The 12,916-nt window shown below is 45.1% G+C and overlaps 1 protein-coding gene across 13 annotated transcripts in view; it reads left to right on the plus strand.

The window, feature by feature from the left end:
• The window catches only part of RNF8 (ring finger protein 8), a 37,284-nt gene extending 27,475 nt beyond the window's left edge, over window positions 1–9,809 (plus strand). For 12 of the 13 annotated variants that reach the window (XM_063811828.1, XM_063811827.1, XM_016954602.3 and 9 more), the window contains one exon: window positions 9,308–9,809. In XM_063811828.1, the coding sequence (XP_063667898.1) occupies window positions 9,308–9,324 (17 nt within the window). In that variant the 3' untranslated portion in view covers window positions 9,325–9,809. 13 annotated transcript variants of the gene reach the window in all.
• Window positions 9,810–12,916: the final 3,107 nt, after the last annotated feature.

Below are 12,916 nucleotides of genomic sequence, written 5' to 3' on the forward strand. Positions count from 1 at the left end.
TTGGAAAGAGAAAGAGTCAGATAAACAATTCTTGAACTAGGGAAGAGATGGAATAAATGGGGAGGAGTAAAGGGAGTTAAAGATAATGCATGAGAGGAAGAGTTGAGATAGAATTAACCGCAACTGTTACTTGAGCAGCAGGGAAGTGGGAGGCTAAGTATGTGTGCCTTGGTTGTGGGGGGATAAAATGAAGATGTGATTTTAAAAAATACACACAGTCTGACGTTTTGCTGTACCAGTCACTAGATGGTGCTGTTGTCAAGACACTTCAGTTGCTGTCCAGGTGTTGAAAAAACCTTGAGTTAAGTATACAGTGAGTTATAAATAGGATAGTAGGGCCAGGAATCTGATGCTGACTTGCAAGCACCTGTGGTTTGAAACTGGTCCTCTGCTGGTCAGCCAGAATGGAGGCAGCAGGCTTGTCACAGAGGCTGAGCAGGACGTGTGTCTGAGCCTCTTATGCCCAAGGAAGACATTCTGACCTGTGGGAGGGCAGAGTAGACTTTGAAAGCTGGTTCTTTGGAACTGAAGTTTTACCACTTTACTAACAGCTGTATGCTACTGGGTTTTGTGCCTAAATTTAATCCCCTACAGATTTTCACTTCCAAGAGCTACTTGATCTGACAGAATCCCATTGTTCTTCCTTTTCACCTCCCATCACTCCATAAGCATTTACAGGAATACTACACTAGGCATCAGGAGAAAAAGATAAATAAGACATTATTTCAGCCCTTACGGCACAAACAGTGTGGCGCAGGAGATAGAAAGGCAAGTAGATAGTGTGATGAGTTCCTTATCAGGGTGCTATGAAACTTCAAAGGAAGGGACGCACCTGATTTGGCCTGGGGAGGTGCAGGTATGGGAAAAAGCTTCATCAAGGAAATGACATTTGAATGAACCTTAAAGGTTCCCTAGGAGGTTAGCTTTCTAAGCAGAGGCAGTAGCACAAGCAAAACACAGAGGCATGAGAAGCAGTGACCTGTCCTGCCCCAGTTCCCAGTGTGGCCCACACAAGACATAATATTCACATGATGTCAAGGCTTAGAAAGTATCTACGGAGGCTTTGTGAATTTTTTTTCTTCCCTCTTTCCCTTTTTGAGAGGAGCAGTGATCTGGGAATCCAGATTTGGCCAAGATCAGCTGAGTCGGGGGACGGGGTTGGGGGGTGGACCTAGGGACACCCATGGGCTTTCTTTGCACAGTCTACCACCTAAGTTCCTTCCCTGCAATCTAAGCATGGCAAATGGCTTCACAAAACATCAGGGAAAGAAAAGGCTGGGCACGGTGGCTCATGCCTGTAATCCCAGCACTTTGGGAGGCCAAGGTGGGCAGATCACGAGGTCAGGAGTTCGAGACCAGCCTGGCCAACATGGTGAAAGCCCGTCTCTACTAAAAATACAAAAATTAGCCGGGCGTGGTGGCGCACACCAGTAGTCGCAGCTACTCAGGAGGCTGAGGCAAGAGAATCGTTTGAACCTGGGAGGCAGAGGTTGCAGTGAGCCAAGATCGCACCACTGCACTCCAGCCTGGATGACAGAGCGGGACTCTGTCTCAAAAAAAAAAAAAAAAAAAAAGGGAAAGAAGGGCCCTGGGCCCTGTGTCCTAAGTTTACGCCTGACTCCTATTACACAGAGTTAATTCTGCAGAGTAATAACAGATCCCCCTTTTCTCTCCAAAGGCTAAAGAGGGTGTCTCTCACTTTTTTGGTGACACTAGGGGGCTACACAGTAAAATAAGTCAGCTTCCCTGTTACATGCATTGGCTGGGAGCAGTTCTGGCACCCATCTTGGTTTCTGTAGTTATCACACTGAATGCAGCTTTGAAGTTTTCTCTAGAGACAGACAGGTTTTCTGAGACCTGATTTAGGGAAAGACATGCCAGAGCTATCAACAGCTTCACTGGGTTTAGAGAAAATTCTCAGTTTAAATACCAACCTTCCTTCCATATTCCAGGGCCAATTGAAAGCTGGTTGAATCCCTGTTGGATGGGAATTTTTAAAAAGGACCAAATTTAGGATCTGGAAACTAGGACTGGCAAGCCTGTAATTGTCAGAGTCCTATCACTGCAGGCTCTGGAGCAGGAATTGCTCTTATAAATTCAGAGGAGACCTGCCTGCCTGTGGCCACAGGGTGTTGCCCATGCAGACATGCCTGTATTCTGATTTCACCAAGAACAGCCTCACTTCTAGGCCTCCTGGGCTAGTTATTGAAGTTTCATATGTCAGTGGGAGGAGTAGAGTCTCATGACTGATTAGCCATTGATCACTTGTGTGAGACCAGAGGAGAGGAAGAGGATGGGAATGTTAGGATGCTGGGTCCTGAGTTGGAGATGGATGCTCTGGAGCTAGGACAGATAACAGACATTCAATAAGTCTTGTATCATGAGTCACTGTGGCTCTCTGGGATATTGACATGAGATTTTTTCTGAATGGAAAAGTTTTTTTTGAAATCCCCTATAGAGTATCTCCCTCTGGAGCTGGTGAGGTGAGAGAGCAGTCTTCTGTCAGCTGCTCCCCTCCCGTTTCTTCCGTTCTCATTCGATGTTGGTTGACAAGAGTGTTAAAACTCTTGTGTTTTGCTTTTCCTAGCGGTTTCTTTGGGTTGTACTCAGAAAAAAACAAGCAATGTAGAAATAAAATCTCCTTGGTCCTTTAGAACAGTGATTTTCAACCAAGGGGCTTTTTCAAACTACATTCCTTAGCTCCCTTGCTACTATTTTTTTTTTTTTTTTTTGAGACGGCGTCTTGCTTTGTTGCGCAGGCTGAAAGGCTGAAGTTTAATGGCGCAATTTTGGCTCACTGCAACTTCCCCCTCCCGGGTTTAAGTGATTCTCCTCCCTCAGCCTCCTGGGTAGCTGGGATTACAGGTGCACGCCACCACGCCCAGCTCATGTTTGCATTTTTAGTATAGACGGGGTTTTACTGTGTTGGCCAGGCTGGTCTCCCAACTCCTGACCTCAGGTGATGTACCCCCCTCAGCCCCCCAAAGTGCTGGGATTACAGACATGAGCCACTGCGCCTGACCCCTTGCTGCTGTAATAGTGAATTGTGGCTACTAGTGAGAGTGTGCCATGGCCTTCACGTGTGCTGAGGTGGGGAGAAGCATTTGTGAACTATTGTGTGAATCTGTGACACAAAGACCCCTCCAGAGGTTGGGGGTGTCTGGGAAGATGGATCCAGGTCAGACCACATGGCCTGTATCTCTTGCCAGCTTCTTATAGGCTAAGTAGAGGGTGGACCTAACACAGGGCAGGAGAAACTGGCAAAGCCCAGGCTCTGAAGAGTATCCATCAGCCCACCTGTAAGGCTTTCCCTGATATTGCCCATCCTTCTTTGCTGAAAGACAGCCTTTTAAAGGGATGTTTGAGGGAGTGGCAGCAGTAATCCTCTCTCTTCCAGAGAGAATACTTGTTAGCTGGTAGTTGTAACCTACTCAGTCCTGTCCCTGGAGAATCAGGGTCATTTGCATGAAGTCAGCATTTCTGCCTGCCTTGTATAAGACAGTGTTTGTCTAAGGGGAAATGGATCTTGGCAAGGTCAGGATGAGGCGGGAGTGTCCACATGCTTGTACTCAGATAGTATATAACACTGTATTCTTAAGATTTTTTTTTTTTTTGAGACGGCGTTTCGCTCTTGTTGCCCAGGCTGGAGTGCAATGGCGCAATCTCGGCTCACCACAATGTCCGCCTCCCGGGTTCAAGCAATTCTTCTGCCTCACCCTCCCAAGTAGCTGGGATTACAAGCATGTGCCATCATGCCTGGCTAATTTTGTATTTTTAGTAGAGATGGGGTTTCTCCATGTTGGTCAGGCTGGTCTTGAACTCCCGACCTCAGGTGATCCGCCCACCTCTGCCTCCCAAAGTGCTGGGATTACAGGCGTGAGCCACCGCGCCTGGCTCTTAAGATTTTTTTACTTTAAACAATGTATGCAGGGCGGGCGCTGTGGCTCACGGCTGTAATCCCAGCACTTTGGGAGGCTGAGGGGGCACGGATCATGAGGTCAGGAGTTTGAGACCAGCCTGACCAACATGGTGAAACCCCATCTCTACTAAAAATACAAAAATTAGCCGGGCGTGGTGGTGCACACCTGTAATCCCAGCTACTCAGGAGGCTGAGGCAGGAGTATTGCTTGAACCTGGGAGGCTGAGGTTGCAGTGAGCCGAGATCATGCCACTGAACTCCAGCCTGGGCAGAGTGAGACTTTGTCTCAAAAAAAACAAAAAAGAAGAAGAAAAGAAAAAGTATGCTTTGCAAAATTGTAATGGGATAGAACAAAATTGTAATGGGATAGTAACATTATTGTTACTAGAAGCTTTTTAATTTCTCTATCACCACTTCCCTATTCATCTCCCTTCTTTTTCTTTTTTCCTTTTCTTCTTTTGTGTCCTAGTATCCTTCCTTATCATCAAAATGTAGTTTTTCCTCTGTTTAATTTCTTTCCTTTGTCTTTTTTTTTTTTTTTTTTTTTTGAAAAAGGCTGGCGTGCGGTGGCATGATCACGGCTCACTGTAGCCTTGGCCTTCTGGGCTCAGGTAATCCTCTTACCTCAGCCTCCCAAGTAGCTGGGACCACAGGCATGTGCCACCACACCCAGCTAATTTTTTGTATTTTTTGTAGAGATGGGATTTCACCATGTTGCCCAGGCTGATCTTGAACTCCTGAGCTCGAGCAATCCACCCGCCTCAGCCTCCCAAAGTGCCAGGATTACAGGTGTGAGCCACTGCGCCTGGCCTAATTTTTTTCCCCTATCACTCTTATTGGCACCTCAGAATACACAGTTTGAAATGAGAAGGGCATCACAGGAACTATTCACCTAGTGAAACTTAGTAGAAGTCTGCTGTGGGATTAATTGGACTGTATGGAGTAGCAACCCAGGAAGTCCTAGAACCTTGAATTCTTTATTGTCTCTGTAATCCTTGTGATTTCCGAATGGTCCTTCCATCTGGAGGTCAAAAGGCTGTTCTGTGACTTTGTGCTCTGTGGTAGAGTGTCTTCTCCCTTTCACCAAAAGCTACTACCGCCCTGCAGGCACCCGGAAAAGTTTTCACAGCTTAGGAGAGTGGCCTTCCTAGATGCTATTAATCATCTTTCAGTACACCCTAAATATATGGAAGATTGAGTTTGAGGGAACCATGCATGCCAGAGTTGAGAGATCCAGGGCTGACTTTGACTGCTGGGCTACAATAGCTTTAAATACACCCTGAGGAGTCCAATGCAGGAGAGTCAGTGACTCCAATGAGCCCTGCACCATGTTGTACTGAAAGTGAAAATCAGTGCTTGCTGGCCATGGTGGGATCCCATCGCTGCTGGAGGCTGCAGCCCAGCTATCAGCGCACCAGCCTAGCTTGTCCATCAGGCTGGGAAAAGGGCCTGGAGATGGAACATGAGCAGTTCTGGCCATCTCTGGTGTTCAGCAGGAGACACTTCAGATTGTTCATTGCTATTTCCCACAGTAAAATTTTCTCCTGCCCTCTTTTGATTTTTAGTGATAACACAGTTATTTTGGCCCTCTAAAAAATGGATCCTCCTTCCCTCCTAACGTGTAATTTTATGATTTTTCATACCTACTTCCAGGAATGTCTATTGTAGGAGACAACCCGTGCAAATATAGAGTAGCGTCATTAACCAAAGCAGCTTTTCTTTGAGTTTCTTGGTTAACCCTAGATGAACACTGAGTATTTTTAGAGCAAGCTCAAATAAGTTGATATTCTATGAACTAATCATAGAGAATGGCTGATTATACCTTATCAGCTGGATATATATTCTGTCCAACTGCCTACTGCTATGGTTCTTAAGAAATCTGATATAACTAGACATGCTCCTTTTCCTGGCTAGGGCTTCTACTTCAGTTACTTTCTGTATCCTGGAGAGTTTGGACTGCTTTTACCCTTGTCTCATTAAACTTGAACCAGAACCAACCCCAAAGAAATATCTCTTCCTTGCTTCCTTTCTTCTGGGTCTTTCCTTTTTTTCTGTCTCCCAGGCTGAGTGCAGTGGCATGATCTCAGCTCACTGCAAACCTCCGCCTCCTGGCCTCAAGCATCCTCCCATCTCAGCCTCCCTAGTAGCTGGGGCTACAGGCGTGCGCCACCATGCCTGGCTAATTTTTTGTATTTTCTGTAGAGATGGGGTTTCATTATGTCGCCTGGGCTGGTCTTGAACACCTGGGCTCATAGGATCAGCCCACCTCAGCTTCCCACAGTGCTGGGGTTATAGGCATGAGCCACCATGCCCAGTCCTGGGTCTTTCCTTTTTCTTAGCACCTACTAAATGCTAAGTGCTTGGGGATAAAAGCAAAGAGGGCATGTGCAGCCTCTCCCCTCATGGAACTTTTGCTCTAAGTGCAGGCCCTAGGCTCCTTATAGTAAAGTCCTACAATATGAGAAATAAAGGGTGCTAAGTCAAGGAAAGGCTTCCCTGAGTCAGTGAAGGACATGGAGTGTATTTTAGGTGAAAGGACAAGAAGCAAAAGCAAGGGGTTTTTAGGGGCTGAGAGAAGTACAGAGTGCTAGAGAGAATATCGAGCATTCAGCCTGGAAAAGTCGGCAGGACTGGGTCATGCAGGGTGTTATAGACATGTTGCAGAGTTAGTCTAGGGGCAGGGGGAAACTATCAGAAGATATGAAGTGGAGATCTGACTGTTGATGTTTGTGTTTTTCTGGATAGGTTAGTCTGGCTGTAGTGAAGAGACGACATGGTGATGGGAACAAGAATAAAGGCAGTAATCATGGCCAGTGATGATGGTGGCTAGGTTAGAGAAGTAGCAGTAGGGATGGCCAGAGTGGATAGATTCAAGAGGTAGTTATGGAGGTAGAATCCACAGGTCTGTGGGACTGATGTGCTGTGGGGACTGCAAGGGAGCTCAGATCATGTCTAGGTTTCTTTCTATTGGTGCACCTGAGTTGATCATGATGCATTTACTAAAATAGGAGTAGTTGGAGCAGACAAATTTAGTTTTCAACTGGAAAGTTTAAGGCACCTGAGGACATCAATGGAGCTATTCAGTGGTTATTTGAATGTGTGGATCTGGAGCCTGAAGGACAGGCCAAGTTGAGATTCTAGGTTTGGGGATCATGAGCCATGGAAGTGGATGAACCACCGTTACCCTCTCTGTGGTATTAAGAGCCAAAGGGCAAGTTCTTAGCCATGAGAAACACCAACATTAGGGGATGAGTAGTAGAAGAGGGGCCTGCAGGGCAGACTGATGAATGGCCAAAGAGAGAGATGGAAAAAGAGGGATGTGGGGCAGGCAGAGCTGGCACATGCCTGTCCTCACAGCTACTTAGGAGGCTGAGGTGAGAGGATCACTTGAAGCCAGGAGTTCAAGACCAGCCTGGGCAACATAGTGAGACCCCCATCTCAAAAAAAAAAAATTAGGCATGGTGGCACATGCCTGTGATCCCACCTACTCAGGAGGCTGAGGCTGGAGCATCCCTTGAACCCAGGAGTTTAAGTCTTCAGTAAGCTGTGACTGTGCCACTGTACTCCAGCCTGGGCAAAAGAGCCAGACCCCATCTCTTTTTTAAAAAAAAAAAAAAAAAAAGACATTACATGGTGTCCTTTGAGCCTTCCTGGCCACACTCTTGTCTAGGGTAGATCCCCCTCATTACATTGCCCTATTATTTCTTTGAAAGCATTTACCAGATTGAAACAATATTTGTTAGTGTACTCTTGCCTCTAGATTTCTGAACTCCTTGAGGGCAGGAATTTTATCTTTCTCCTTGTAGTATTTTCAGGGCATTGGAGAGTGTTTGGCACCTGGTAGCTCTTCAGTAAATATGTGTTTATGAAGAGTTATAAAGTGAGAAGTCAGCGTTTGAAATGCTGCTGAGACATTAAACAAGATAAGGATGAAAAATTGCCCATTGAGTGTGCAGGCATGTGGGATATCGGTGACTTTATCTAGTACAAGTTATGGGGGATGGTGGAGTCAGAAGTCAGTTTACAGTGATTGGGGAGTGAGTATGAGGTGAGGAAGTACAGAAAGAATAGATAACTTCTTCACAAAATTTGGCTGTGACTAAGATGGGGAGGACCACCACCAAAAGAAGGCTGTATTTGGAGGAGGAAGTAGGGTGAAATGGGGTTTTTGTTGTTTTTTAAAGACAAGAGATTCGAGCATGTTCAATTGCAGATTGAAAGGAGCCTGTACAGAAGGGCATGCTGGAAAGCCAAGATAGCAGGTAGGGCATGACTCGTTGGAAAGCAGGGGAAGACAGGGAGTACAGAGCTCAGAAAGCAATTAGTCTTTAAGAGGAGAAGGGTGCATTCTTTGTTTTATAGAAAGAAGAGTATCGTGGGGGGGTGGGGCAAGGAAGTTTGCTTGAGGGGTGTCCAGAGAATTTCTTTCTTGTGGCTTCTGTATTCTTCTGTGAGCTAATAGTTGAGGCTGTTAGCTAAGAGGGAGGGAACCCCACTTGGTTCTCTCTCTCCAAGGCTGAGGGCATGCCCAGCCCCAAGGCCCACCACCTCAAAGGCTACCCAGAAGTGGGAGACGAATAACTTCTGTAGTCCTTTCAATCCCCCTACCAAAGCATTCCAGAATTCAGTCTCAGAGAAAGGGGACAATTTGGTTGGTGACTTTATTGTGCCTTTGGCATAGGCCAGGATTCCCACAAGGTAGCGGACTATTGGAAAAGCCTGGAGGCTAGTAAGTAAACAGCCTTTCTTGTCCCCTCCCTCTCTGAACACAGGAAGAATTCCCGCCTCTCCCTGCCTATTCCTGTATATAATTCATTCCTTTCTTTAACATCTTTAACAGATATATTGAGGGCCAGATTTGTGCTAGGCACTGTTCTAGATGCTGAGAATGTAAAAAGTGAAAATCTAAGTTAGATGTAATTCATGCAATGGAGAAAAATCAAGCAAGAAGGGGAGAAGGGGTGATGGTGAAAGCCTTGGCAATTCTTGATAGGGTAATCAAGGAAGGCACCTCTGAGCAGGAACTCCTCTGAAGGAGGCGGCCATGCTGCCATGTAGGGAAAGAGGGAATGGTAAGGGGGAGCATGCTGGTATGTGGGAGGGGCAGCAAGGAGGCTAGTGCTGGGGAGTGGGTAGGAGAGGAAGCTTGAGCAAGACGCAGATTTTGTAGGGCCTTGTAGGCCTTTGAAAGGACTTTGACTTTAACTCACTGTGAGAGGAATGAGGAGTGGGCTTTGAGCAGAGAGTGACATGATCTGACTTCTGTTTTCTCAGTTCGCTATGGCTGCTGTGTGAGGAAGAGACAGGGTGGCGAGGCTGGAAGCAGGGAGTCCACGGAAGGGAAATACAGGCTCCTCATTTATTTATTTCTCTTCTTTTTCTCCAAAGCAAAGAGATTGTTCTGAAGACCGTGCTCTAAGGGCATTTGAAAGACTGCCAGGCAGTGCGAGCCTGAGATGGTCTGGAGGATTCCCTCTAGCCGTGACTCCGCTGCTCTGAAGGTCAACTGAGAAGTCTTGTGGGACAGAGACTTGAGTTAGGAAGCCCTCAGTCACTTGCCTTCCACGGTGGCCAGCCCTGCTGCCATCATTGGCTGAAGCACCACCAGGATTCACGGCACCCAACTGCTTCAGGGTACTTCGTAGACTCTGCCTCACTACATGTCGAAAGAGTTATTTGAGTTCTCTTCTGTTTTTTTTTTAATTTGTTGTTGTTGTTACTGTTTTGATACCTCGGAAACACCTCCGTTGACAGTTGTTTTGGATAGGTTGGGTGTACCCCATGGCTGCCTCTGAAGGCAGTGTCTATTTTGAGAGGATGGCTTACCTCTTCTTTGTGAAAATACTATCTCATTTCCTGGAAATAAAATGTAAAACCTGTCAGTTGCTCAGCTGGGCTTTGGTGTATTTACCTTCCTTCCCTTCCTGCTCCCAGACAGTCTCACAAGTAAACACCAGCAGCTCATAGATTACAACCAAGAAAGTGACTGTATCAGATGATAGACTTCAAGTGAATGTCAGCCTAAGAGGCCAAGCTGCAGATCATGGCAACAGATGAGCTCTGTTAACCCCCTGACTGTCGTGTTTCCTTTTTATTACAGAGGTGGGTCACTGTTTACCTTGTTTCAGGGGTGGGAGGAACTCCTTTCCTTCAGCTGGCATTTGAATGTTTCCAAATCTATTTTATCTGACGTCATGAACACACAGGCAATGATTTTATGACAACTTGATGTGCTTTTTTCTTTATTTTTCTTTTACATTAGAAGTTTTCTCTCTTTTCTCCACCTCTCCTTTATTTTTAATTTTAATTTTAATTTTTGAAACAAGATCTGACTCTGTTGCCCAAGCTGGAGTACAGTAGTGCAATCTCAGCTCACTGCAACCTCCACCTCCCAGACTCAAGCCATCCTCCCACCTCAACCTCCCAAGTAGCTGGGACTACAGGCATATGCCATCACACCCAGCTAATTTTTGTTTTTCTGTAGAGACAGGGTTTCACCATGTTGGCCAGGCTGGTCTCAAATTCCTGACCTTAAGTGATCCACCTGCCTAGGCCTCTAAAATGCTGGAATTACAGGCGTGAGCCACCATGCCCAGCCTATACCCCATGTATTTTCATAAAGGGTTGGAAACTATTGACTTGCCAACTTTTTAAGGATGGTAGGGATTTTTTCTTTGTTGAATATACTGTGAATTTTGGGATTCTGGAGTCCTTAGTCTTCATTTCCATTCTTCTGCCCATGATTACTGATCAAAATACTGGTAGAGTCATGGAGGAAGTAAGTTAAACGTGGAAAAAATGCTTTAAAAGTACTTACTATAACCACATCATAAGAATTCTGGAAAAATAGAGAACAAAAGGAAAAGATTGTTACCACCTTGATTTAATAACTTCTTGTTTCCCCAAACATGTGTTTTGTTTATAGATTGCATGGGTATATGTCAATTTTTATATGTTCTGTCTTTAGTTTACATATTGTAATTCATTTTTAAGAGAGTACAGACATACACTTTTTGAGTAGGCAATATGTTCACATAGTTTGAAATTAAAGGTACAAAATGGCGTAGAATGAAATGCCTCTCACCCTTTCCCCACGGCGACTACTTCCCACTCAGAGGCAACAAGTATTACAGTTGCTTGTATATTCTTCCAGAGATCTCTGTCTATACAAGCAAAAACACATGTGGTCTTTTTCCTTGCTTTGCACAAATGGTAAACTGTACGCTATTCTGAACCTTGCTTTTTTCAGATATATGTTGGCAACAGTTCCATGTCAGTACATAGTTTCTTTATTACAGCTGCCTGTTATTTCATTGTGTATTTGCACCATCATTTACTTTTCTGGCTTACTTTTGATAGAAATCTAGGTTGGTTCAAACCTTTTTACTCTTAAAACAATGCTGCAGTTAACACCCTTGTGCATACATCTTTAGAGAGAAGATATTTTAAAAAGAAATACCTTTTTAAAAATTACTTTATTATTTTTTAATAGAGACTATGTTGCCTAGGCTGGTCTTGAAATTCTGGGCTAAAGCAATCCTACCACCTTGGCCTCCCAAAGTGCTGAGATTACAGGCATGAGCCATTGCACCTGGCCAAGAAGAGACATCTTGACTTGAGCCTGAAGACTATGTACAGAGACTGACCTCACAGACTGACCATTCCATCCCACAGCTGCTGGACATAGAGTGATTTGCAGCCCCTCCTTTCAGAGTACCACATCCCTCTCAAGTGTTCCACAACATCTAGGAAAGTGAGCTCTTAAAGACAGACTAAAAAGAATAATAAATCAATACAACAACATTAAAAGCCAGACTAGCGGAGTTTGAATCTTGGCCCTGCTGTTAGTAACTGTGTGAGCCTTGGGCAAGTTACTCAGCCTCCTTGTGTCTTGGTTTTGGTTTCTTCATCTCTAAATAATTATATCTGTCATTATTGCCCTGATCACAAACAAAAGCCTGAATGTACTATGTTTAAAAGACAAACCAAAAATTAACCCAAACTTGCATTATTTGTCTGAGCTACAGAATGTTCTTTCCTTGGAGAGATATCTGATATTAAACATCATCTGCATTTTACTTGCCTGGAAAATACACGGTAACTTTTCTGCCTTGCAGCATCAAACTATAGTACAGCTGAGCCCCAGTGCTGTGCAGTCTGGCTCTAATTAAAGGCACATTCTTTACAGCAGGGCTCTGGGGAACTGGAAAAGGGGGTTTGTTTCATTATCTGGTTTTATTAAGCAGATGAATGCAGCCAGCTATATGAAGCACTTTGCAGTGAATGGCAGGTGTCCCATATCTGGTTATGTTAACCTAGAAAGGGCTCACTCTACCTCTAGGCATGTTTCATCCCAACAATCAGACTGTGCCAAACAGGGGACTTTGTCCTTTGTGGATTGGATAGCTGGATACCCATCATCTGTTTCTCTGATTGGAAGCTGCTGTTGTACAGAAAGACCTGCATTTCCCCCTTGTCTCCAGCTCTCTCACTACTTTTTCCTCCTCTGTGAGTGACCATCCAGGCAGTCACCATAACTGCTGGAGTGTCTGGGATTGGTAGCTCTCTCCAACTGCCTGCTTGCTCTTTACAGCCTCTCTCTGTGACTGGTATCTCTCCACCTCATCGTATCTAAGGATAACCCAGAAACATGGGGTGTCCTAGGTATGTTTATCTCGACACTGAACCCCCTAGGCTTCTGATGAATCCAATGATTAGCTAAATTTGACATAGAAAGTAAGAAGGAATGTCTACTTTGTATTGTGGTCCTAATCTAAGAAGATCAGGAGAATCCTGGAATTGTTATCTGTCTCTTGCTCTGAGATACAGACTTGTTCATAGGTGTGGGGCCTGATTGGAACAGGATCTGCCATTGGTCACAATAGGTCAAGGGCTTGTTCTGAACCCTAGTTAGCTTCATTCAGAGAAAGAAACTTCCTACCTGGTCAGCTTTTTCAGCTTCTCCAACAAATGGGAGTTGAGGCAGTAGGAGTGTGG

Source organism: Pan troglodytes, chromosome 5 (assembly GCF_028858775.2).
Source record: "Pan troglodytes isolate AG18354 chromosome 5, NHGRI_mPanTro3-v2.0_pri, whole genome shotgun sequence".
NCBI lineage: Eukaryota > Metazoa > Chordata > Mammalia > Primates > Hominidae > Pan > Pan troglodytes.